The sequence below is a fragment of the Equus asinus genome, chromosome 3, assembly GCF_041296235.1.
Source record: "Equus asinus isolate D_3611 breed Donkey chromosome 3, EquAss-T2T_v2, whole genome shotgun sequence".
NCBI lineage: Eukaryota > Metazoa > Chordata > Mammalia > Perissodactyla > Equidae > Equus > Equus asinus.
Window position 1 is genome coordinate 93,145,988 of NC_091792.1, and position 24,013 is coordinate 93,170,000.

At 36.6% G+C, this 24,013-nt stretch overlaps 1 protein-coding gene across 5 annotated transcripts in view; it reads right to left on the reverse strand.

Annotated features, from left to right (window-relative positions):
* The window catches only part of PTPN13 (protein tyrosine phosphatase non-receptor type 13), a 204,103-nt gene that overhangs the window by 125,136 nt on the left and 54,954 nt on the right, over positions 1-24,013 (reverse strand). For all 5 annotated transcript variants that reach the window (XM_070505408.1, XM_070505407.1, XM_070505405.1 and 2 more), the window contains exons 2-3: positions 23,764-23,883; positions 6,160-6,338 (exon numbers count right to left, since the gene is read on the reverse strand). In XM_070505408.1, coding sequence (XP_070361509.1) covers positions 6,160-6,338; positions 23,764-23,878 — 294 coding nt within the window. In that variant the 5' untranslated portion in view covers positions 23,879-23,883. The remainder of the gene's footprint in view (positions 1-6,159; positions 6,339-23,763; positions 23,884-24,013) is intronic.

Here is a 24,013-nt window from a genome sequence, read left to right on the forward strand (position 1 = left end):
CAGTAGGTCTGGGGTGAGGCCTGAGAACGGGCTTTCCTAACAAGTTCCCGGACGCTGCTAATGCTGCTGGTCAGGGGATAACACTCTGAGAACCAGGGTAGAGAGCAGAGGAGGCACAATAGAGTAGGACATGCAGGGTCCCTTCCATTTCAAACCCTCCATAGTAAGCAAAACAGGATAATGTGACATATAAGAGTGTACATAGGGAGTACAATAGAGCATAAGAGAAAGGTCAGATGTGCAGTAAAAGTCAGCCAGGCAATGAGGGAAGCAGGAAGAGCTGAGACGGCATGATCGGGTGCAGAAAGAGTATGTGAGGCTGAAGAAGAGAACACACAAAGCCTAAGAAGAAAGAAAGCGCTTGGCACATCTAGGACATTGAAGTAAATTAAGAATGGCTGAAACACAGAGCTTGATAAGGACTACTCAGACAAGGGTGGGTACAGTATGCCCTCAAAGGCCATGGTAAGGAATCTAGTTTCTTCAAGGGGAGTGGAATCTGAGTAATTTTAAGCAGCAAAAAGACCAGATCAGATACGAGTTTTCAAAAATGCACTGGCAGTAGTTTAAAGAACAGACTGCACAGGGGCAAGCCTGGGGGCAGGGAGATTATTAGAAAGTGTTTGAGGCACTGGTCATTCATGACGGACTGACCAAGGCAGAAGCAGTGAGGAATAAGAAACAGACAGATGTGAGAGATATTAAAGAGGCAGAATCAACAGGAATTAATCACTGACTGGATTTAGGAAAGAGGGCCTGAGATGAATGAAAAATTAAGAATAACACTTTGGAGCCTTCCTTGCAAACTGGGGAAATGATGGTCCATTCATTTACAGGAACACACAGAAGAGGAGAAAGGCTTCAGAGGGTGAGAAGAAATACTAAGTTCAGTTTTGGGTCTATTGAGTCTGAGATGCCTGTGGGACATTCCAGGAAAGATAATCTAAAAAGTGGTTATATATTTAAGTCAAGAGCTTTGTGTTAAAGATATGTAATTCAGGAGCTGGCAGCATATAGCGACCAATTTTTAGCTTTTTAAAAAGATCTGATAAAAACTATGACCCTCTGTGCAGAAAAATACATATACATTCTTTGTTTGGGAATATAATTCTTAAATTTTCAATGGCTTCCTGAACCCATTCCTTTGACCTCTAAGGGTACCATGGAACTTGGGTTAAGATCCCCTGATATATAAAGCAATTGCACAAATTTACTTGGTCATAACTTTTCTTTCATAATTTCCTAAGGGGAAGAGAACCTCCCCCAAAATTATATTAAAAGCTCAAATTAGCATTTCTAGTTTTAAAATTAACATCTCCCCTCACCCATTACTGTCTACATTTCATCACACTTTACATATCTGAGAAGTACACTCAGCTAGTTTCTGAGATACACCCAAATATCTTAATATATCTGACAACTTATTTGTTCCTATATCAACTGTAGGGTTGGGAACAGTAGTTTACATACACTACAAGCCAAAATGTGCTTCCGTGCTCTGGAGGAGACCCATTCAGAGTACAATAGCCCCAGCTCTGCTAAAGTGGAATGTTTCCATTCTGTTCCCTTATGTGTCTCTCTCTCTCTTTCTCTCCCCGCTTTATGGGGCTAAGTTTCCATCATCATAAGAATTACTTCCTCAAGTTAAGATTCTATGTATTTATAGACTGATATGATGAAAATATGTTACCTGACAAGAGTAACACATTATACCATGAGCTCTCAATCACATAGCACCAGAAATTAGTTTATCCCCTAGTGGAACATAGTATGTTGAAGTGATGATACTTTAAAGAGCTAGAATCTTATAGCTTTGTACCTATACAACTATAGCATTTGATTCTTTTAAAAAAATTGTGGTAAAAAATATAACATTAAATTTACCATCTTAACCATTTTTAAGTGTACAGTTCAGTAGTGTTAGTATATTCATGGTGTTGTGCACCAGATCTCTAGAATTTTTTTCATCTTGCAAAACTAAAACTCTATACCCATTAAACACTAATTCCTTCCCCCTCCCAGGTTTCTACTTTCTATTTCTACGTTTTTGACAACTTTAGATACTTCATATGATACATCGTACAGTGTTTGTCTTTTTGTGATTGGCTTATTTGCTTAGCATGATGTCCTCAAGGGTAATCCATGTTGTAGCATGTGACAGGATTTCCTTATTTTTTTAAGGTTGCATAATATTCCATTGCATGCATATGCTGCATTTTCTTTATCCATTCATCCATCAATGGACATCTGGGTTGCTTCCACCTCTTGTGTATTAAGAATAATGCTGCAACTAACAAGGGTGTGCAAATGTCTTTTTCAGATTTCCTTTTGAATTCTTTTGGATGTAGACCCAGAAGTGAGATTGTTGGATCAGATAGTAATTCTATTCTTAATTTTTTTGAGGAAACTTCATACTGTTTTCCGTAATGGCTACACCATTTTACATTCCCCAAAAAAGGTGCACAAAAGTTCCAATTTCTCTGCATCCTTGTCAACACTTGCTATATTCTGTTCTTTTCAGAGTGGCTATCCTAGTGGGTGTGAGGTGGTATCTCCACAACCCCAGTATTTAAATTTTCAATTGAATTATGTTATTACATGTTGGACTCTGGTACTGGACAGTCCTCAAGTTTCTTCTGTAGTGACTCATACAGTGCCCGGCATACAACAAGTATACTTGTCAAATTTATGGATGAGTGAATAAACAAATGGGAAGGAGGGGAAAAAGAATGAATTAATAAGATTGAACATAGAATAAGTATAGTATAGTGTGGTTAAGGGCACTTGGTCTTTTTTTCAACATGTTCAGCTGAGACTTTTTTAAGGTTGGGGAAGTGGATTTACTAGTATTGTTCTAAAGATGATCCTTGAGGCAACCAAAGACTCCAAAGAGCTAAAGCAATCCTGAGAAAAAAGAACCAAGCCAGAAGCATCACAGTCCCTGACTACAAAGCTATAGTGATCAAAACAGCCGGGTACTGGTACAAAAACAGACATGCAGATCAATGGAACAGAATTGAAAGCCCAGAAATAAACCCACACATCTACTGACAGCTAATCTTTGACAAAGGAGCTAAGAACATACAATGGAGAAAGGAAAGTCTCTTCAATAAATGGTGTTGGAAAAACTGGACAGCCACATGCAAAAGGAATGAAAGTAGACCATTATCTTACACCATACACAAAAATTAACTCAAAATGGATTGAAGACTTGCATGTAAGACCTGAAACCACGAAATTTCCAGAAGAAAATATAGGCAGTCCACTCTTTGACATTGGTCTTTAGAAGGATCTTTTTGAATACCATGTCCACTTGGGAAAGGGAAACAAAGAAAAAATAAAGACAACCCTTGATTTTCAGGAAGCACAGATGCTAGGAGCCATAATTCCTGATATTTAAAGTGCAAATTAGTGGCGATAAGCACTTAAGCTAAGATTCCTTTATTTTATCAGGAACATAGTACAAATCCCTGGTGCATATCAATATTCTTGAAGAGAAATCACAATGAGAATTTGATTTAAGTTCCAATGCTATCAAACTAATTTCAAAACAACAGCCAAATCAAGCACATTGTCTGCCAAGCAAGAAGGAAGCAAACGACTACCCAGTAAAAGGGAAAAGCCAGAGGATCAAAAAGCTTACTGTGACCTGCATAAGCCTGTCTAGTTATTTAAAGTTATCTTGAAAAGTAAAATTCTATGGCAGATAAATGAAGGTGCTATTTATATAGCTGGTAGTAAGGTAAACTTTTTTCATACAGCTGTACACATACAATTTACAAAACAAGTTCCACTGAATGACGGGAAATGTGTCAAGGTCTTACCAAGTACTCACTATTATTCACAATATTGTGCTAGGCATTGAGTGTTATAAAAAGAAGTTTTATATATCATCAACAGCAAGCATTTCTTGAGTCCTAGTTAATGGCATATCTTAACTCATGAAAGTCATGGAATGCAGTTACTATTTTCTTTTTCAAAATGTCCTTGCCCCATCAAAACCACAATACTAGACATTACGGCTATTCCTCCAATCTTTGCTTTACGTTTATATTGCAAACAGTAATGGGATCAAAAAACTTGCCTTGATTTTCTTTGTATTTAGAATCACGCTGAAGCTTCTGAGGCATGAGGTAAGCTAGAAGTTCCAGTTAGACTCACAGAGAAATCAGCTTTAACACAGTAACGGCAACAATCCCACCCCCAACACATGCTCCTGAACACTTGGTCTAATAATCAGGAGGCTTCAGTCACCTCTCCAAACACCCAGTCTAAGAGCTGGACGTAACACAGGGCAGTGTGCTTGTTTGGGTGAACTGACACCTCAGGGCAAACTGGGGATGCCCTCAGCAAACCAGAAGAGCACTTGTGCACCTGAAATTTCTCCTAAGCATTTGTTCCCTTTGACTGTTGATTTTAAATGCCTTACAGAAAGAATCTGTAAACACCTATGTGAAATTTTCATAATTAGAGAAAATTCTCCTATAATTCAGTAAAAGTTTTTAAAGTTAAGACATCCACGGCTTTACTCTGCTGCAGTTCTCAGTTTTTCTGAGGGCACCAGCCCCTCGAGACACTGATAAGGTTATGGACACCCTTCTCCAAAAGTGCTCAGACACGCAAAGCTTACCCTGCTGTGTCACTGATTTGTAGACATCCTGAAGCTCGATAAAGATCCAGAAATGTCAAGAGTTAACTAATTTGCACACACACCATGCCTATTTCCAATGTTCTAATTACCCTCTATCTTTTAAAAGTTTATTATTAAATGAGTCATATACAAAATGAATGCATACTATTTATATAATAAAAAGTGAGTAACTATATATATGTTATCCAGCCTAATAAAACACTATCAGTACATTTGAATGTCTTCATGATATACAACAACCAGAATGTATACACTCTACAGTATACAAAGCCCCTTTCAAATTCTTCATTTTATGTTATGGGAACTTTCTTAGGGCTAATGCCTTAAGCATTCCCTCTACCTTATAGCTATCGTCTCCCTTCACTGGTTGCTTTGCTTGAACCTCCCAAAAATCTTAAGCAGCTCACGGAATATAAAAGGTAGATAAACTGGGATTCTCTCCCAATTTTTGTCAGTCCTTCTTCAGATACACAATCAATAGCTCAAGTCAAGGTACCTTCTTCTAGCTTAACCAACAGACATACACACAATCTTTTTCTGATGTCAACGGCATCAGCATCCTCGGACTGGATACTTCTGTCATAAACTATCCCTTCTTCCTTGTTCCATCAAACGAATTGTCAAACTGTCAGCTCTGCTTCCACTGCATCCCCTTCATCCACGCCTTTATATTCTCAAGGCATGACACATTTTTCAGTCCTTTTCTCAGATTACTAAAACTCCCCAGTTAGATTCCTATACAATCATTCATCTCACCTACTTATTCACTTTCATCAAACTTACCTTCCGAAATCACAAAGCGCATCCTATCACCCTCCTAAAAATGTGCCTCAGAAGAAAGTCTCAAGTTCTGGCAAAGTCCTCTTCATTCTGACCTACAGCCTCCCCTTCCTTAACCACAGCCTTCCAGGGAGCTCACGCTCTAGCCTAGCTGGTCTGACCAAACATTCTCTTAACCCAGTGGACAATTTCTTACCCGTTATCATGGCACATACTAATAACCCTGCGTGGAATGCCCACTTCCATCTATTTTCACTTTTCTAAACTCTACTCACTCTTCATAGCCCAACACAAATGCCACCTTCTCTGTGATATCATTCCAAACTAAAAATTAGTTGCTCCTCTTCTGGAATCCCAAAATACTTTATCCTTCTATACAGCATTTATTTCAATCTGCCGTATATTATAGATTGTTCTATACATGATGATCAGGAGCAAGTATCTAGTTATTTTTGTATCTTCCTCCTGAGCACAGTGTTTTGTACACAGCAGGCATTTAATAAGTATTTTTAAACATGAATAACAGCTCAATTTTTTTCATACTGTTTTTTAGGTCCATAAATTTTTTACAAAACTGTTTTAAACTCTTCAATAAAATAAATATAACTTCTTGGAATACATGATCATTTTAAACTCAATGGATTTTTCACAGGTAGCCCAGTGTTTTTACTTTTTCTATCCCCACCAAAATAAGAAACAAAATTAAGCAAAAAAGACTTAACAGTTACCTTTTCAACATCTGAGAGAGAAGTTAGTGATTGATTTTGAAGAACCTCTGGTGCAGTGAATGCTCGAAGATCTTGATTGGAAATATTTTCATCTGTAAATGACACACTACCAGATGGCAGCAACAGCAGAGACCACGGGGAAATGATGAAGCCAAGGGCAGCAGGATCAGCTATGCTTACTGGTTTGTAACCACACAGAATAAAAAGAAAAAAGAAAGATAACTGCTTAAAATCATAATCAGAGGAACTACAGATGACTTAAACATACACGAATATCCTAGGCTATTCATATGTATGTTAACATGCAGTTGTATACACCAAATCAACATGCTACAAAAGATAGCGGGTTTCATACACCTCTTACTCCCAGCATTATTAACAACGATGCCTTGATTTGGCTTACTCTTTCAAAACTTAGATGGTAGGTCTTGGAAAATAAAAATAGAGAACTTTCATTTTCAGTCAAAAGAATTAAACTTGGTTCAAATACTTCATCACAATGACACAGAGACACAGATAAGGATCAATAGTTCTTACTTTTTATGGGATCATGGATTTCTTTGAGGATTTGGTAAAAACTATGATCTCTCTTTCAAGGAAATTGACCATAAATACAAAACTCTTCACCAAAAAGGATTCATGGATCTCCTTATAGCCCATTTATAGACTCCAGGTTAAGATTTCCTGATTTAGACCACAGTGTTCTGGAACTGATAGAAAATAATTCCTTTGATAATTCATCAGATTTGGAATTAGTAGTTTCTACCCACAATGAAAATTTCTTTCCCGTGTCAAAACACGTACTTGTCTGGAATTTGGATTTTGTCTTGTGTGCATTTGTTCATTTTTGCACTAGAATTTCAGGCAGCTTATGTATTACCAAATGTGACCAATGGGGTCTCTAGTATTTTTGTTTTAATGTTTGCCTGTATGGGTGCCTAAGAACTCATGTTTAAGAGTATTAAAAAAAAAATTTCCATAGATTTCAGCAGCCCTCCTCCTCAAAGAGAAGCTATACGCTAGGTTCAACAAAACAGAGTTATTAGAGGGAATTTTATTTTGTCCTCCTATTTCAAAAGGAAGTTGAAAACCTCTATTAATAGGTTTTAAGGTAGCCGCTAAGTGAACTGAGTTATAGACTCAAGAAACTGCTATAGGAGAGTCACAAAAGGCCTGTAACTGTCTCTACCATTATTATTCAATCTGAATGGGTTATAGTGATATCTCTCTAAGTGAAATCATAAGAAATTGACAGAAGTCTATGGAACAGTTTATCAAACACAGTGTTTACGCTTTCCTGAAAACAACTTCTATTAGAACTGAATCATCCATCCTTTCTGACTTATTAACCTCTACTTATGGTCAAGATTCTGACCATCAGAATTTGACTTATGTTAATAAAACAGTAAACTATTAAAATTCATTCCTCCTTTGAATATTAAAAAGCCAACTATATGTTCTCCTGTATTTTTATAAATATGAAACATGTCTTCAATAACTGTGTTAAAAAAGGAAAATGTGTTTGAACGCACCTTTTAATCACTTAGCACATCTTATATTGCACTCAAGTCGAGTCACTGACCAGTGGTCCTCAAAGACCTACCCAACCACACATCTGGCTGTTAGAAACATAGCTCACAATTCTTATGGTAGAATATATTTCAATGAATCATCGTAGCTGGTAAGCCTAGGTATATTATTGCCTTTCACGGCCACTTTACACATTTTCTATTAAAAGCTTTTGGGGTATTTCATGCACAAATACTATGCAATCACTCAAAAAAGGCAGAACAATATTTTCTTTGTCAAAGGACGCTATTCAAAATATGGAGATTTGGGGGCCAGCCCGGTGTTGCAGTGGTTAGGTTTGTGTGCTCTGCTTCAGCAGCCTGGGGTTCATGGGTTCGCAGCCTGGGCACAGACCTATACACCGCTCATCAAGCCAAGCTGAGGCAGCATCCCACATAAAATAGAGGAAGATTGGCACAGATGTTAGCTCACTGATAATCTTCCTCAAGCAAAAAGAGGAAAATTGGCTACAAATATTAGCTCAGGGCCAAAATTCCTCACATACACACAAAAAATTGAGATTTCACATGTCACAGATACTATAACACAGTCTACAATCAATTCCTTTCTAATTAGCAACTAAAGGGAACAAACACTAGGAGACCAATGAGGAAAGCAATGAACTAATACAGTATGAGATGATGATGGCCTGGAACCACAGGGGTAGCAGTAAAGGCAGTGAGAACCTGTTGGAACCTGAATGTATTTCGGAGATAGTGACAACAGAATTTGTCAACAGACTGGATGTGGAATGAGAGAAAAACGAATTAGGATGACCCCAAGATTTTGGTCTCAGGAATGGGAAGGATGGAGTGTCATCAGCTGATAAAGAAGACTCAGGATAGCACAGGTTGCTGAAGTAGGGGTTGGGAGATGGTGGTAGAAGTTAGAACTTTACCTTTAGACCTATTAAGTTTAAGATATCTGTTAGATATTCAAATGGGGGTGTCAAGTAGGGCAGTTGGATCTAGAGAAGGGGAGAAAAGTGTGAATTAGAGATACAGTATTTTGGGACTCATTGGCCTAACAGATGTTATTTAAAGCCTTGTGACTGGATGAGATCACCAAAGAGTGAGTTAAGATAGAAAAGAAATCAAGACAAGGACTGTGCCCTAGGGTACTCCAACATTAAGACTGATGCTCCTTCTTAGCATTTTTTTCCAGGTTGTTCTTCTCTTGGGCATCCATGCAAGTATGGTGCTGTACTTTCCCTCTCACACTTCTCATTTCACTCATTACTGCCAATCTCCGTCCCACTATTTTAATTAGTAATTGAGAGGTAGCTGGGATACTAACTCTCATGTTTAATTCCTGTCAGCCTTCCTTAGGGAGAGAATTATGATTTCTAGTATACCTGTTACCATTTGACTTTACAAATTATTCAGGATCACAGCTAACACAGAGGCATGAATGACGCACAGAAGTCTAAACGCTACGTCTTGACCCGGCATCTGGATGCTGGTATCCACTCAGACCAGAAACGAGCTGGCTATACCTCCTCCTCCTCCTCAGCCCAGGCCACAGACTGACCCTACCCGCTCCGTGACAGGGGAGCACAGAACAGTAACCATTGAAGGTGAAAGCAATCTGTAATTGCTTATCACTTCAAAGTTAAGAGGTTTATTCACCTACCAGCACAGCCAAGGTCTGCAAAACTACTATTATTCTACCAAGAACTGTTATCTTTCAACTTTTGCTTTATATAATAGGTTTTTGTTTATTTGTTCGTTTTTACTGAACATCTAAAGTATATCATTTTAAGCACTATACATATTTAAATGTAATCTTCCCAACTTTACAAGTCATTTGTTCATAGAGTCTATAGTACTACTGGGGAGATAAAATGTATTCACAAACAAATACAACACAGAAAATAAAAAGGCACCTTAGAGAGAAAAAGAGGATACAAACGGAGTTTAGAGGACAGAAAATTACTTCAGCTACGCTGAAGAGAGAATCAATTTTTTTTGGTGTGGGGAGGGTGAGGAAGAGTCACCCTGAACTAACATCTGCACCAATCTTCCTCCACTTTGTATGTGGGTTGCCTCCACAGCATGGCTGACAAGCAGAGCAAGTCCACACCTGGGATCCAAACCCAAGAACCCAGGCCACCAAAGCGGAGTGCGCAGAACTTTACTCAGCCACGGGACTGGCCCCCTAACTTCTTTTTTTCATATGTGGCCTTTTAAGATGACTAAGATTTGACCATGGTTAAGGGAGAGGTTCCAAAGAGAAGAAATAGCCAAAGCAAAGGCATGTAGTCAGGAAATGATTAAGTTTGTACAAGAAGCAGCAAGAATCTTAGGCAGAGGAACGGTGGAGAGCAGTGAGAAACAGAATTACCAAGGTGGGTCATATTTTTGCTTGTTAAAAAACACACATACACAAAGAAATGATGCAAATATTTTCATCATATTTCATTCAAATGTGATTTTTAAATGTCTTGTAATAAAGTTAAAGCAGCTGTGACAATAAACTACATTGCTGTCAAATTCCCAAAACACACACACACAACATTCTAAGTACTGGATTCTTTAGAAAACAGTCAAACAACAAAATACATTTTTCAATAATTGTAAACCTATAATTATTATACAAACCTACAAGTGAGGAAATTTAGAGTTGTGGCTAAAATCAGTCTAATTCACCCTCCTTGTCTAACTAAAAGGAAGGAATTTAAAGCAAATGTATTAAAAATCCTTCAAAGAATGCTAACCAAAGAATATTTAAAAATGGAATTCCAGGGGCTGGCCCCGTGGCCGAGTGGTTAAGTTTGCGCGCTCCGCTGTAGGCGGCCCAGTGTTTCGTTGGTTCGAATCCTGGGCGTGGACATGGCACTGCTCATCAAACCACGCTGAGGCAGCGTCCCACATGCCACAACTAGAAGAACCCACAACGAAGAATACACAACTATGTACCGGGGGGCTTTGGGGAGAAAAAGGAAAAAAAAAAAAAAATCTTAAAAAAAAAAAAAAAATGGAATTCCAGAAGCTTGTAATTTGAAGTACTATAGTGTTTTAGTTGTGTGATGATTGTCCTCAAGAATGCTATTATTATGAAAGAGTAAACCTGATGTGAACTGATGCCAGTTGGCAAATGGTTCTATTTTTAGACCTTTACCAACATTCCACAGAAAAAGTTCCTTAAACAGAATTTCAAGCAGCTAGAGGCAAAGTGAAAAACAAGCAGAAATTTGATATGCAAGGAAACATCTTAGAGCTTCTTTCTAATGTTCCCTTAAACGAAGATCCATATTCACACATTTTATTCCTAACGGATCCTACCATTTCCTTTAGACTGTCCCCTTCATTTTATTTTTTGGACTTCCAATTACGGTATAAAAAATTAGGGAAATAATCATAACTAGGTAACAAGTATGATAAGGTAACACTAATCAAAAGTATCAGGATGGGTCAGCCCAGTTGCACAGTGGTTAAATTCGCATGCTCCATTTCAGCAGCCTGGGATTCGTGGGTTCAGATCTTGAGCACAGACCTACACTGCTCATCAAGCCATGCTGTGGTGGCGTCCCACATACAAGAAAGAGGAAGATTGGCAAAGAAATTAGCTCAGGGACAATCTTCCTCAAGTAAAAAGAGGAAGACTGGCAACAGATGTTAGCTCAGGGACAATCTTTCTTATCAACAACAACAAAAAAGGATCAGGAAATCATCTAAAGACTTAAAACAACAATGACACCATTTTGACCTGAAAAATCCCTTTGCCTATTTAAGCACACACAGAGAAACTATAGTCCTCTCATTCTACATGTTGTATCAGAGTGCCTAGCAAAAATCTATGCAGAGGTCACTGTTCCAAACTCTGAAGTATTTGATGAAGTCACTTTATAAAACAGAATTCTCTCAAAAATTCAGTTCATGTGTTCATAAAAATATATACAATGTTAAAACAATCATCTGGCATAACAATGCACAAACAGAAAAAAATAAATGGTTTAGAATATTTCCACTATACTTTAACATTTTCTTGACAGTAAAACTTAGTGATAAATTTCTTCACTAGAATAGAAGAGAAAAGACATTATTTCGTGATGACATTTACTCACACAAACACACACAGTCTTTTTCTTTTTTTTTTTTTTAAACGCTAAACACATGCAAGCCACTCATCCAAACCACAACCACTGGAATCTTGGTATGGCTTCTGATCAATTAGGCTTCTAGTAGTTTTGTTTGTTACGTACTTGCAAGACTCTTGAGGAAATTCCAAACAATGCATCTTGGTAACAAAACACAATGAGATCTGAGTTTAACAAAAGTGAAACACAGGCAATCTGTAAAACTAAACTGGTTATGATTATTAGAAGTAACAGGGCTTCCACGGCTGGACAATATGGGTAGAAGGAAGCAGGTCTCTAAGAATTTGCTCTCTTCTTCAGCAAACTTCCTTGGCCATCTGATCCAAGCAGCATGAAGAAATAGTAGCAGTTCTTTCATTTCTTCCTTGCATTATATTCTGAGGACACTGCCCACTTGATTCCTTTGATATATGAAGATCCTCCTCTTTGATTTTCCTTTTGTGTTCACCCTTGTTACCCACCTTCTTTATCCTCATCAATAAAAACTGCACATCCAAAAATTATATACAACAATACTGAACAAAATGCTCTTGTAACTCTTTTCACAGATTTTTTCTGTGAATATAAAGTGGTTTAAAGACAGGAACTATGAATTTCCTAAAGATCAGGTAAAATCCCATTACAATAATGTAATTGCAATACGTGAAAAAAATGAAATTGTTTACAATTCCAGCTCTGCAGCACAGGTCCACAGTCTTTTAAAGTGGCCTTCTGCCCTGGTTGCTATGATTATAACTTACCAATTTACATTTTGCTGGTTACCAAAAAATGGTTATTGTGGAGCTCCATGATGAAGAAAAACAAAGTTTTCTTTCAACTTTCAAACACCAGGAACTCTTAATTATCCACCAGGAAAATATACTGGATCTTTATTCTCAACTCTTTATTAGTTATTTTTTCAAGTATGATTCAAAGGAAGTATCAGCTTTGCTAATTGGACTATTGAAAAAAACTTATTTACAAAGTGTCTGACTTTGGGGGCTAGGAAATAATTAGGAAAGCATACATGCCTCCTGTCTCCTAAATCACAGGATTTTGGGGTCAATTCTGGAGACGGGGCACAGGACTTCACACAGCATTTTCTAAAAGCTTCCTGGACATTCAGATGTGCATATCCATCTACCCAACACACAGCTAAGAACCACTACCCTCATTACAGGCAATAAAATAGTGTCATAGCTTAATTAAGTTGCTTCTTGATCTTGGACTTGTTCCATTTCTATGTCAATTTACTGATACTAAGAACATGATGAGATGGAGTATGTATAATTTTATATCCTTTCCTAACGCTTTAAAAAATTGCTTTGTTCAGCTCATAAAGCCACGAGTGAGGTATTTTTTTACAAGAGATAGGGCAAGCCAGACAGTGTTAAGTAACTATCTTACCCAAATTATAATAAAGTCATTTTGTATTAGAAAGGCAGAATGGCTATCAGAAATAACTTTAGATTAGAAGTGAAACCTAAATAGCTCTTCTCTATTTATAAGGAGGAAGCTGAATAAATGGCACCAAACTTTTATGGTAAAGGCCCTTTATAAATAGCACCAGCTTGTGTTTTTTTTCCCAATACAAAGTTTTGAGTTAGAGGAGATCCTCTTACACCCTGCTCTCTGCATAATGTCAGGGGAAAAAGAACACAAAATTTAAAGAATGAACTCAGCAACTTCTCCTTACTTTCAAGGACCTGGAATTTACACAAAGACCGAAAAACCAATAATATCAAGAGTGACTGGCATTTATTTCACTTTTGGAGAACTGGATGAAAAGGTCATGAAGATTAGTGTACATTTTCAGTTTCCAGAGGAAGGAAATACATAGTTTTCCAGAGAGGAACTGGCTTTTTATTTCTGATGACATGATTCCACATAACTATGATCTGTAGCTACTTATGAAAAATATCTTTGTGATCACTAATGCCATCCTCTGCTACTCTTCAGATACCACACCCCCATTTACAGTTTTAAAATCTTTTCCTTTTCAAAGAGAAAAGGGAAAAGGAGGCTTATTTGAATGATAGACTATTTCACTTTTCAAAAATAACTATTAGGATACATTTCTTGTAAAAATGTTCACCACGACTGATACACATCACTTCAAGAAACTAAAAATCTTAACCTGTTACTGATACAAGGCATATACGATAAATGATACAAAGCATAAAGCCCCAGTTCAATATGTATATTTGAGAAAAGAAAAAGAGAATTGTAAAATGTTTTCTCCTAAAAGTTTAGCTACATATTGTGGATAAATGTCAGTCTGAATGTTGAGTAAAAGAAACCAGACACAAAAGAGTTCAAATTGTATGATTCTATTTATATGATGTTTAAAATCAGGCAGAACTTATCTATGCAACATGTCATAATAATGGCTGCTCTTGGTAACCAAGAACTGACTAGAAGGAGCCTTCCCAGGTGCTTGAAGTGTTCCATACCTTGATCTGGGTGGTGGTTATATGGGTGTGGGCATTCATGAAATTCATCAGGCTGTACAATTCAGAATAATGCTCTTTACCATATACATTATACCTCAATATCTTTTTAAAAAAATCTCTGTAACTAGAAAATTAAAACAATAAATACAGTGAGTAAAATTGCATTTATCAGTAAGGATGGAACTAGAGAGCATGACCTGTAGCAACTTTCCCCTCTAAATGTAAGACTTTTTAAATTAATAAAATGGTCCATGTTGTCACATCTAGAGCCAAAAGAATTTCAAAGCAAAACACAGTGTATTGACTATGCATTTGTGGGGGAGGGGTGGTTTACTATAAGTAACTCATACATTTGTTAAACAACACACTTTATTCATTTTAAGAATGCTGACATTAAATTAATTTCATGCTTTATAGTTTGTTTCCAGGGAACAAATGGGGTAATTTTATCTGATTCAAACACATTTAACTTGAAGGACCTGTTAATTCTGGCCTTAAGAAGGCAAGGCAAGATGCAGCATGTCAAGGACAACTGATACACCCTGTTAATCAGGAGAATTATGATCGTAGATACTTAGGAATGTAGTATAAAGAGGCAAGTTAGGATTTGGTCTTTTAAAAGCTGCATAGACTATACAGAGATTTACTCAAAAGCTTTTAATCCATAAAAACTTTCTATATTTCCTATAAAGGCTTAAAAAAACAAATAAAGCAGGAAGTCAATTTGAAGTTTAGTGCTTTGTCTCCCTTCTCAGGAATTAATCGAGTTACTTTGGTTCTACCAGATTGACAGTTTTACATTTTCTCTCTTTTTGTGATTATCCTTACAAACATTAAGGATATTTGACTATGCAAACTATAAAGTCAATAGACCTACATTTCTCATGAACAGAATCAAATCCTTAAACTGTTTTAACTTTTATCTACTCCATCTCAGGCTAAATGTTACTATTTTCTTAAAAATTTTAAATTTGACATCATTACTCATGATTTTTTTATACAGCCAATGCTTATTTAGATTTACCATCAACTTGACTAATTTTTTTTTGCTTATCATTCCTTCTTGAAACTTTCTTTTCCCTTCTGGGTTAACTTTCCTTCTTCCTGAAATACACTTTTACTAATTTCCCCAGTGAAGGTTTGTTGATGGTAAATAGTCGGTTTTCGTACAAAAATGCTTTTGTTTTGACCTTTTTCTTGAACTACAGTTTAAGAGGACAATAAATTTTATCTATACATTCCAGTACAGTAGCCATTAGCTACATACGGCTTTTAAGAACCTGAAATGTGGCTCATATAACTAAGGATCTGAATTTTAAATTTATTGTAAATTTTAAAATGAATACTTAATTAGTTACTGGAAATTTTTTTAAAGTATGCTTGGAACAACTTGAGTATGTAAATCTACTTTTTCATCAGTAAATTTTATGAAATCTAAACATTTTTGATGAAATTTAGAGTCTGAACTGAGATGTGCTATGAGTGTAAAATAGATATTGACTTAGTATAAAAAAGTGTACATCTTATGAATACTTTTTATATTGATATATTTTAATATGTTGGATTAAATATATTATTAAAATTAATTTCATCTACTTTTTTAACCTTTTTAATGTAGTTCCTGGATAATTTTAAATTATATATATGACATATATTTCCATTAGACATCGTTTTTCTAAGTTGAATTATATTCTTTAATAATTTTTTCTTTTTTGTTTTAAAAACAATTATGAAGTATTCTCATAGCAGTTTGAACATGATATTCTACCAAATTCTGATTCTACTGTTGCTGTTAAGAAGTTAGCAGGGCCGGCCCTGTGGCCAAGTGCTTAAGTTCACGTGCTCCGTTTTAGTGGCCCAGGGTTTTGCCGGTTCGGATCCTGGGCACGGACATGGCACTGCTCATCAGGCCATGCTGTGGTGGCATCCCACATGCCACAACTAGCACACGCAACTAAAATATACAACTATGTACTGGGGGGCTTTGGGGAGAAGGAGAAAAAAAAAAAAAGGTCCGCTATTGGCCTAATTGTTTTTTCTTTGGAAATAATCCACTTTCTTTTTTTGATTGCTTTAAAGATCTTCTCTTTATCTATAATGTTCTGTACTTCCAATCCCATGAATCTAGGTATGGGATATATTTTTATTTATTTTGACTACGACTTAAGCTTCTAGAGTATTAGGATCTATGTACTTCGTCAATTCTCAAAACTTCTTTACCATTATACTTTTCATTCTCTCATCCTGTTCCCCGTTCTCTCAACTCTTCCTTCGGAACTCACAGAAGGGGTATGTTGGACCTTCTCATTCAATCCTCCAGGCACCTAAACCCCCTTACATTTTTAATATCCAGGTAATCTCAGCACTATTAGTTAGTCCAGTTTATGAATTTTAACTTTAAAAAGAAAAGAAAATCTGTGTAATTCAGTTGTTTAAAGTCTCCAGTGAAGTTGTAAACTTAGTCACTATGTATTTTGTTTCTAGACGTTTTCTTTTTTTCATCCTGCCTGTATTAATTTGCTAGGGCTGCCATCGCATACACTGCACACTGGGTGGCTTCAACAACAGAATTTTATTTCTCACAATTCTGAAGCCTAGAAGTCTAAGAACAAGGTGCCAGTAGGGTTGGTTTCTTCTAACGCCTTCTTCTCTTCTCGGCTTGCAGGTGGTCATTTTCTCCCTGTGTCTTTACATGGTCTTCCCTCTGTGTGTCTGTCCTTATTTCCTCTTCTTATAAGGACACCAGTCATAATGGATTAGGGCCAACTCTAAAATAACCTCATTTTAACTTAATTACCTCTTTAAAGACCCTATCTCCAAATACAGTCATATTCTGAGGTACTGGGAGTTAGGACTTCAATGTACGACTTCTCAGAGAACAAAATGCAGTTCATAACACACTGCCTTAGGAACATCCAACTGTTACAGCATCGTTCTTGGAGAAGATCATCCTTCCTATCTTTCCCAACAAACATGTGAACATATAAATATGGGTCCTCTTTCTGGACTCTATAACGTGCCATTAATTTATTTGTCTATTTTGATAACTGTAACTTTAAAATAAGTCTTGAAAGCAGGTACTGTGAATCCCCAAACTTTGTTCTTTTTCAATGTTGTTTTGGCTATTCTAAATCCACTGAATTTCTATACGGACTTTAGAAACAACTCACCAATTTCCACAAAAAAAGTCTGCTGGGATTGCACTGAATCTATAGATGAATTCAGAGAATACTGACAACATTGAGTCTTTTGATCTAAGCACACAGCATAGATCTCCATTTATTTAGATGTTCTTTCATTTCTCTCAGCATTGTTTTTTAGTTTTCACTAAACAAGTCTTCATATCTTCACATCAAAGGACACTGTTTTGTGGCAGTAAAGATGAACACAGCTGTTAAGGAAAGAAGGAAAATGACTCCTCAGGCAAGTGGTAGTGGTAGGAATTGTAGAAATCTCTGAACCACAGAAGACTGCTTTCTGTCAGATTTATTCCAAATTATTTTATATTTTTTATTTCACGATTCATATTCTACATATTTTTATCACTTTTAAATGGTATTTTTTAAAATTTCAATTTTTGGTTGTTCATTGCTACTATGTAAAGATATAATTGGTTTTTGTATATTGATATTGTATCCTGCAACTTGTTAAACTCACTTATCAGTTCTGTAGCTCTTTTGGTAAATTCTATGAAATTTTCTATGTAAACAGTCATGTAATTTTCAAATAAATACAGTTTTACCTCTTTCTTTCTAATCTGGATGGCTTTAATTTCCTTGTCGTGCCTTACTGCACTGGTTAGAACATTGAGCACAACGTCAAATGTAAGTAATGTGAGCAGATATCCTTGATTTATTCCTAATCTTAGGGGGTAAAATTCAATGTTTCACCAATAAGAATGATGTTAACGACAGATTTTTCGTAGATGCCCTTTATCAGGTTGAGATAGTTCCTTTCTATTCCCACTTAGCAGAGAGCTTTTTATCAGAATGGATGTTACAATTTATCAAAAACATGTTTTGCATCTACTGAGATGAACATATGATTTTGCTTTCTTAGTTTGTAAATATAGGGAATTATACTGATTGATTTGTGAATATTAAACCAATCTTGTATTCCTGGGATCTATTTGATCATGATGTATTATCATTTTTGTATATTGCTGGATTACATTTGTTAAGAATTTTTGCATCTATGTTCATAAGGCACATTGGTCTACAGTTTTATTTTCACTAATGTCTTTGATTTTAATATTATAGCAATGTTGGCCTCATCGAATGAGTTGGGAAGTATTTCTTTCTCTTCAATTTTCTTCAAGTGTTTGATATAGAATTGCTATTATTTCTTCCTTAAATTTTTAGAATTCCCTAGTGAAGCAATATGGGCCTGGAGTTTTCTTTGTATATATTTAATCATCTTAATAGATACAGCCAAGATATAGGGCAATTCCAGTTGTCTACTTTTTCTTGAATGAGCTTTGGTAGTTTGCGTCTTTTAAGGTGTCCATTTCACGTAATTTGTTTAATTTTTTCAAAAACTTTGTTCATAATTTTCCCTTTTTATTATTTTTAATACCTCTAGAATCTGAAGTGATGTCACTTTTGTCACCTGATATTGTTTTTCTAAACATCTTGTTGCCATGCTTCCCATGGCATACCCAAAGCAATTGACAGATTCAATGCAATCTCTATTAAAATACCAATGGCATTTTACACAGAACTAGAACAAATAATCCTAAAATTCGTATGGAACCACAAAAGACTCTGAATAGCCAAAGCAATCTTGAGAAAGAAGAACAAAGCTGGAGGTATCATGCTCCCTGGTTTCATACTATACTACAAAGCCATAGTAATCAAAATAGTATGGTACTGGCACTAAACTGTTTGACATTGGTCTTAACAATATTTTTTTGGATTTGTATTCTCAGGCAAGGACAACAAAGCAAAAATAAACAAATGGACTAGATCAAACTAAAAAGCTTTTACACAGTGAAGGAAATCATCAACAAACAAAAAAGCAACCTACTGAACAGGAGAAGATATTTGCAAATGATACATCCAATAAGGGGTTAATATCCAAAATATATAAACAACTTATACAACTCAATAGCAGAAAAACCAATAATCCAATTAAAAGATGGGCAGAGGACCTGAATAGACATTTTCCAAAGAAGACATACAGACGGCCTAAAGTTCATGAAAAGATGCTCAATATCACTAATCATAAGGGAAATGCAAATCAAAACCAAAATGAGATATCACCTCACACCTGTCAGAATGGCTATTATCAAAAATAACACATGTTGGGGGCTGGCCCCGTGGCCGAGTGGTTAAGTCTGTGCACTCCGCTGCAGGCGTCCCAGTGTTTCGTTGGTTCGAATCCTGGGCGCGGACATGGCACTGCTCGTCAGACCACGCTGAGGCAGCGTCCCACATACCACAACTAGAAGAACCCACAACGAGAAATATACAACTATGTAGTGGGGGGCTTTGGGGAGAAAACGGAAAAAATAAAATCTTTAAAAAAAAAAAAAAATAACACATGTTGGTGAGGATGTGAAGGAAAGAGAAGCCTGAATTGTTGATGGGAATATAAATTAGCGCAACCACTATGGAAAACAGTATGGAAGTTCCTCAAAAAATTAAAAAAGAAATACCATATGATCCAGGAATACCACTTCTGGATATTTATCCAAATAAAACGAAAACACTAATTCAAAAAGATATATGCACCCCTATGATCACAGCAGCATTACTTACAACAGCCAAGATATGGAAGCAACCTAAGTATCATCAGTAGACAAATGGATAAAGATGTGGTATGTGTATGTACATATATGTATATACACACAATGGAAGATTACTCAACCATAAAAAGAATGAAATCCTTCCATTTGTGACAACATGAATGGATATAGAGGGTATTATGCTACATGAAATAAGCCAGACAGAGAAGAAACACTGTATGACGTCACTCATATGTGGCTGCAGGCAGCCCAGTGTTTCGTTAGTTTGAATCCTGGGCCGGGACATGGCACTGCTCATCAAACCACGCTGAGGTGGCGTCCCACCTGCCACAACTAGAGGAACCCACAACGAAGAATATACAACTATGTACCCAGGGGCTTTGGGGAGAAAAAGGAAAAAATAAAATCTTTAAAAAAAAAAAATCCAATCTAGTTAAATTAGTCATTAGCCATTATATGTGTCATACAAAACAGCATGAAAACACATAATGACAGTAAAAAGAAGATGGGCAAAAACATCATTATAGTGGGAGATTTTAACTATCCCTAAGAATTTGACAACCAAGTATACAAAGTAATACACAAGGCTATAGAAAATTTTAAAAGCACAAACATTAACAAGCTTAAGTTATACCCTAGAAACAGAAAATATACATTCTTTTCAAATTCATACAGAATATTTACAAAAAGAGACCAAACGCAAGGCCACAACCAAAGCTCAAAAAATTCTAAAAAGTAATCACACAGATTGCACATTTGAATAATAATCATAAGACAATAAAACTAAGAAACTTCTAACAAAAGGAGAACCAATTATCATCATTATCATCATCTAAATGTTTGGAATTACACGTTTTCAAAAAGTTTTACATTTTTCCTCCTCTGAAGAGAAACTCATTTGAATATGGTATCTTTCAGCAAGGTCATGCTTAGATATCATTATTCTATGAATAATAACCATAACAATTTTGTTTTAAAAATGGCTAAAAGTGTTAAATTGCTAGGAGGCTCAAAAAGATGAAGAAATAGATTTTTTTCTTGACCTGTGTTCAAAAATTCTCCATTAGAAATGCTTATTTCTAACATTCTATTCATAGGAACATCAATTTGCATTTATACACTGAAGAAGACACAGGAGCAACATACAAGCTCAAGAAGACAGTGGGGGAAAAGCCACCCATATGAACCAAAGCAAAGCTCTATGTAACAGACACAGAAGACAAAGAAAACCAAGAGAGGAAAACACATTTTAGAAAAACACACTTCTTGGAGACCACTGTATTTTACCTACTTTTTCCCCGGTAACATTCCTAGTGTTATTCTTAAGGGTGTTTACTATAAAACCAAGACCAACACCATTCCTCTACAAAATAAGCAAGCTTCTAATTATTTTATTTCAGTTTGCTATTAATAGTCAGGAGAAGAACTTGCTGCAAAAAGACACTGTGCTATCAAATACAAAGAATGAAAAACCTTAGATTTCAGATAAACTAAATCAAATAAGCATGAATTTCCTCCAAAAACACAGAAATTTCCAATCGTCAGTCACAATAGTTGGTCTAGTCTCCAGACTGCCAAAGAAGCCAAATTTAATTCTTCTATATGACTGATGTTACTCTATGAATTGGACTGAAGGCCTTATGGTAACCAGCTCCCATTGGACATGTTTGAGATATAGCTGCCTCACAATTTTATATCACATCTAGTAAGTCTCTTTATTGTAATGTGCCAATATGTTATGCAATAATTGCATCTCAGTGACAGGTGCTTTACATTCAGACATTCAATCTCTATTAACATTACGAAATTTGAAAGAAGGAAAACCCGTAGGTACTCACAGTGAGCAAGATGCTTTATATTCTATGAGTCACGGCCAGGGCAGTGATCCTTCCATTAGCATAATAAAAAGAGGTATTATCTCTCCCTGCTCTGAACATCTATAGTACTCATTGTCTCTATCACCCATCTGGCACACTATTTTGAAGTAGTACACTTTTCACATGCATCTGTATGATCTGAATGAACCCCTTTAGGGCAACAGTGACACCTTCTACTTATTGGGATCTCCCACACAATAACTCACAAGTAGATGTTTCTTAAATATTAATTGACTATTGTTACTTAACTGAGAAAAGCCACCAACATATACTTCCTTCAACACCACCTTTGGAGCATATGGCTGTCTGCTCTATACTCTGGAGTGCCTATACTTTCAAATTTTCTGAAAACTTAAAATGAAGCAAACAGGGGCCAGCCCCGTGGCCGAGTAGTTAAGTTCGCACGCTCTGCTTCAGTGGCCCAGGGTTTTGATGGACATGGCACTGCTCGTCAGGCCATACTGAGGTGGCATCCCACATGCCACAACTAGAAGCACCCACAAGTAAAAATACACAACTATGTACGGGGGGGTGCCCCTTTGGGAGAAAAAGGGACAAAAAAAATGAAGCAAAGGAACAAAATCTACTTAAAATAGCTAGATTTTAGGTAAGCTGCATTAGATAAAAATGAATAAATTTTCTTTAGATTAATCCTAATTCTAATCAAAGATAGTCAAACATCTAGGTAATAGTAGAAGTGAATGGTCCCTAACACTGTTTCAAGTTCGTGTCCCTGGACTGGAAAACATCAGCAACAACAACAAAGCTTTACGTCTGTTCCCAAACACTCTGCCCCTGTGCTCTAGACTTCCTGTACTCAAGCAGCGGTCACCCTGTATCTTCCAAAACATTCCCATGGCTCCTGGTCTTCAGCAGTTCAATCCTATAATGATTCTCAAACTTTAACAAGCATGAGATTATCCTTAAGGACTTATTAAAACACAAATTGCTGGGCTCCATCCCTAGAGTTTCTTATTCAGTAGGTCTAGTGTGGGCCTAATTATTTGCATTTCTTATAAATTTTCAGGCGATGTTGATGCACTCGTCCAGGGACCACACTTTGAAAACCTTTACTACCCTCAAATCCTCCTCTATTTGTGTCACCTTATTGTACCTGATTAATTCATTCAAATCAGTTTCAAAGATTAATTCTTCCCTTAGACAAAGCTTGACTTCTTCGCCTACTGTTGCAAACAGGTGTTGCCCATGTGGTGTGAATGGCAAACACCATCTTCATGTGGAGCTTTTCAGCATGACACCAAATGTTTTTGGACAACCAAAGGATGACTCCCTAAATTTTCCAGCTCCAAAATGCCACACAACCATTTGGACCAGGGGGCCACCTCTACAGGGAAGCACCAAACTAGTTATTCAGGCTACATCATCCCAATTTAGAGTTACAAGGATGCACATCTTATTCTTTCTACCAGGAATGTTTCTCCAACCCTCTTACCTGGTTAACATCTACTCTTCTTTCAGGTCTTAGCTCAGGGTGACTTACGCAGGGAAGCCTTTCTTTTCTTCCCCGTGACCAGGTCAAACCCTCCTATTAGAGGTTCTCAGAGTCACTGAATCCTTTCCTTTGTAGTCCTTATCATGGTTGCCTTTTTTACATTTGTTTGTACAAATAGTTTATTAATAGCTATTCTCCACACTGGACCGTAAGCTCCAGGCAGAGAATGTTTTTGGTTTTGATCACGTTTATATTTTTAGTGCCTAGCACAACATCAGGCATACAGAAGATGTTCAAATGAAGGTAGACAGGATCTGAGCTTTTAGCCCTAAGAGAGATACGAGGAAGTATTCCTTTCTATACTCTACCCTCTTATCTCTTTTTCAGCTACCTGTTACTCAAAATTAAAAAAATTTTTTTAAACTTACCTTTTCTGAATAATTCTTGGAGACTTTCGGCACTTTGATTTAATACAGCCCATAATTCCTCCTCCTGCAGTGGTCCACCCCGAACCTCCAGGGCCTCTGCTAGTGACACATGCATATTACCTAGGAAACAAACGTAAGCATGGTCTACACATCAGCAACTTCACTGCTCTTGCAGTAGTTAAAGTTCTTCATCAGCGATGAGAGACTATGAGGTCCCTGTCTATCTAATTTCACAAGATGGCCTTCAATC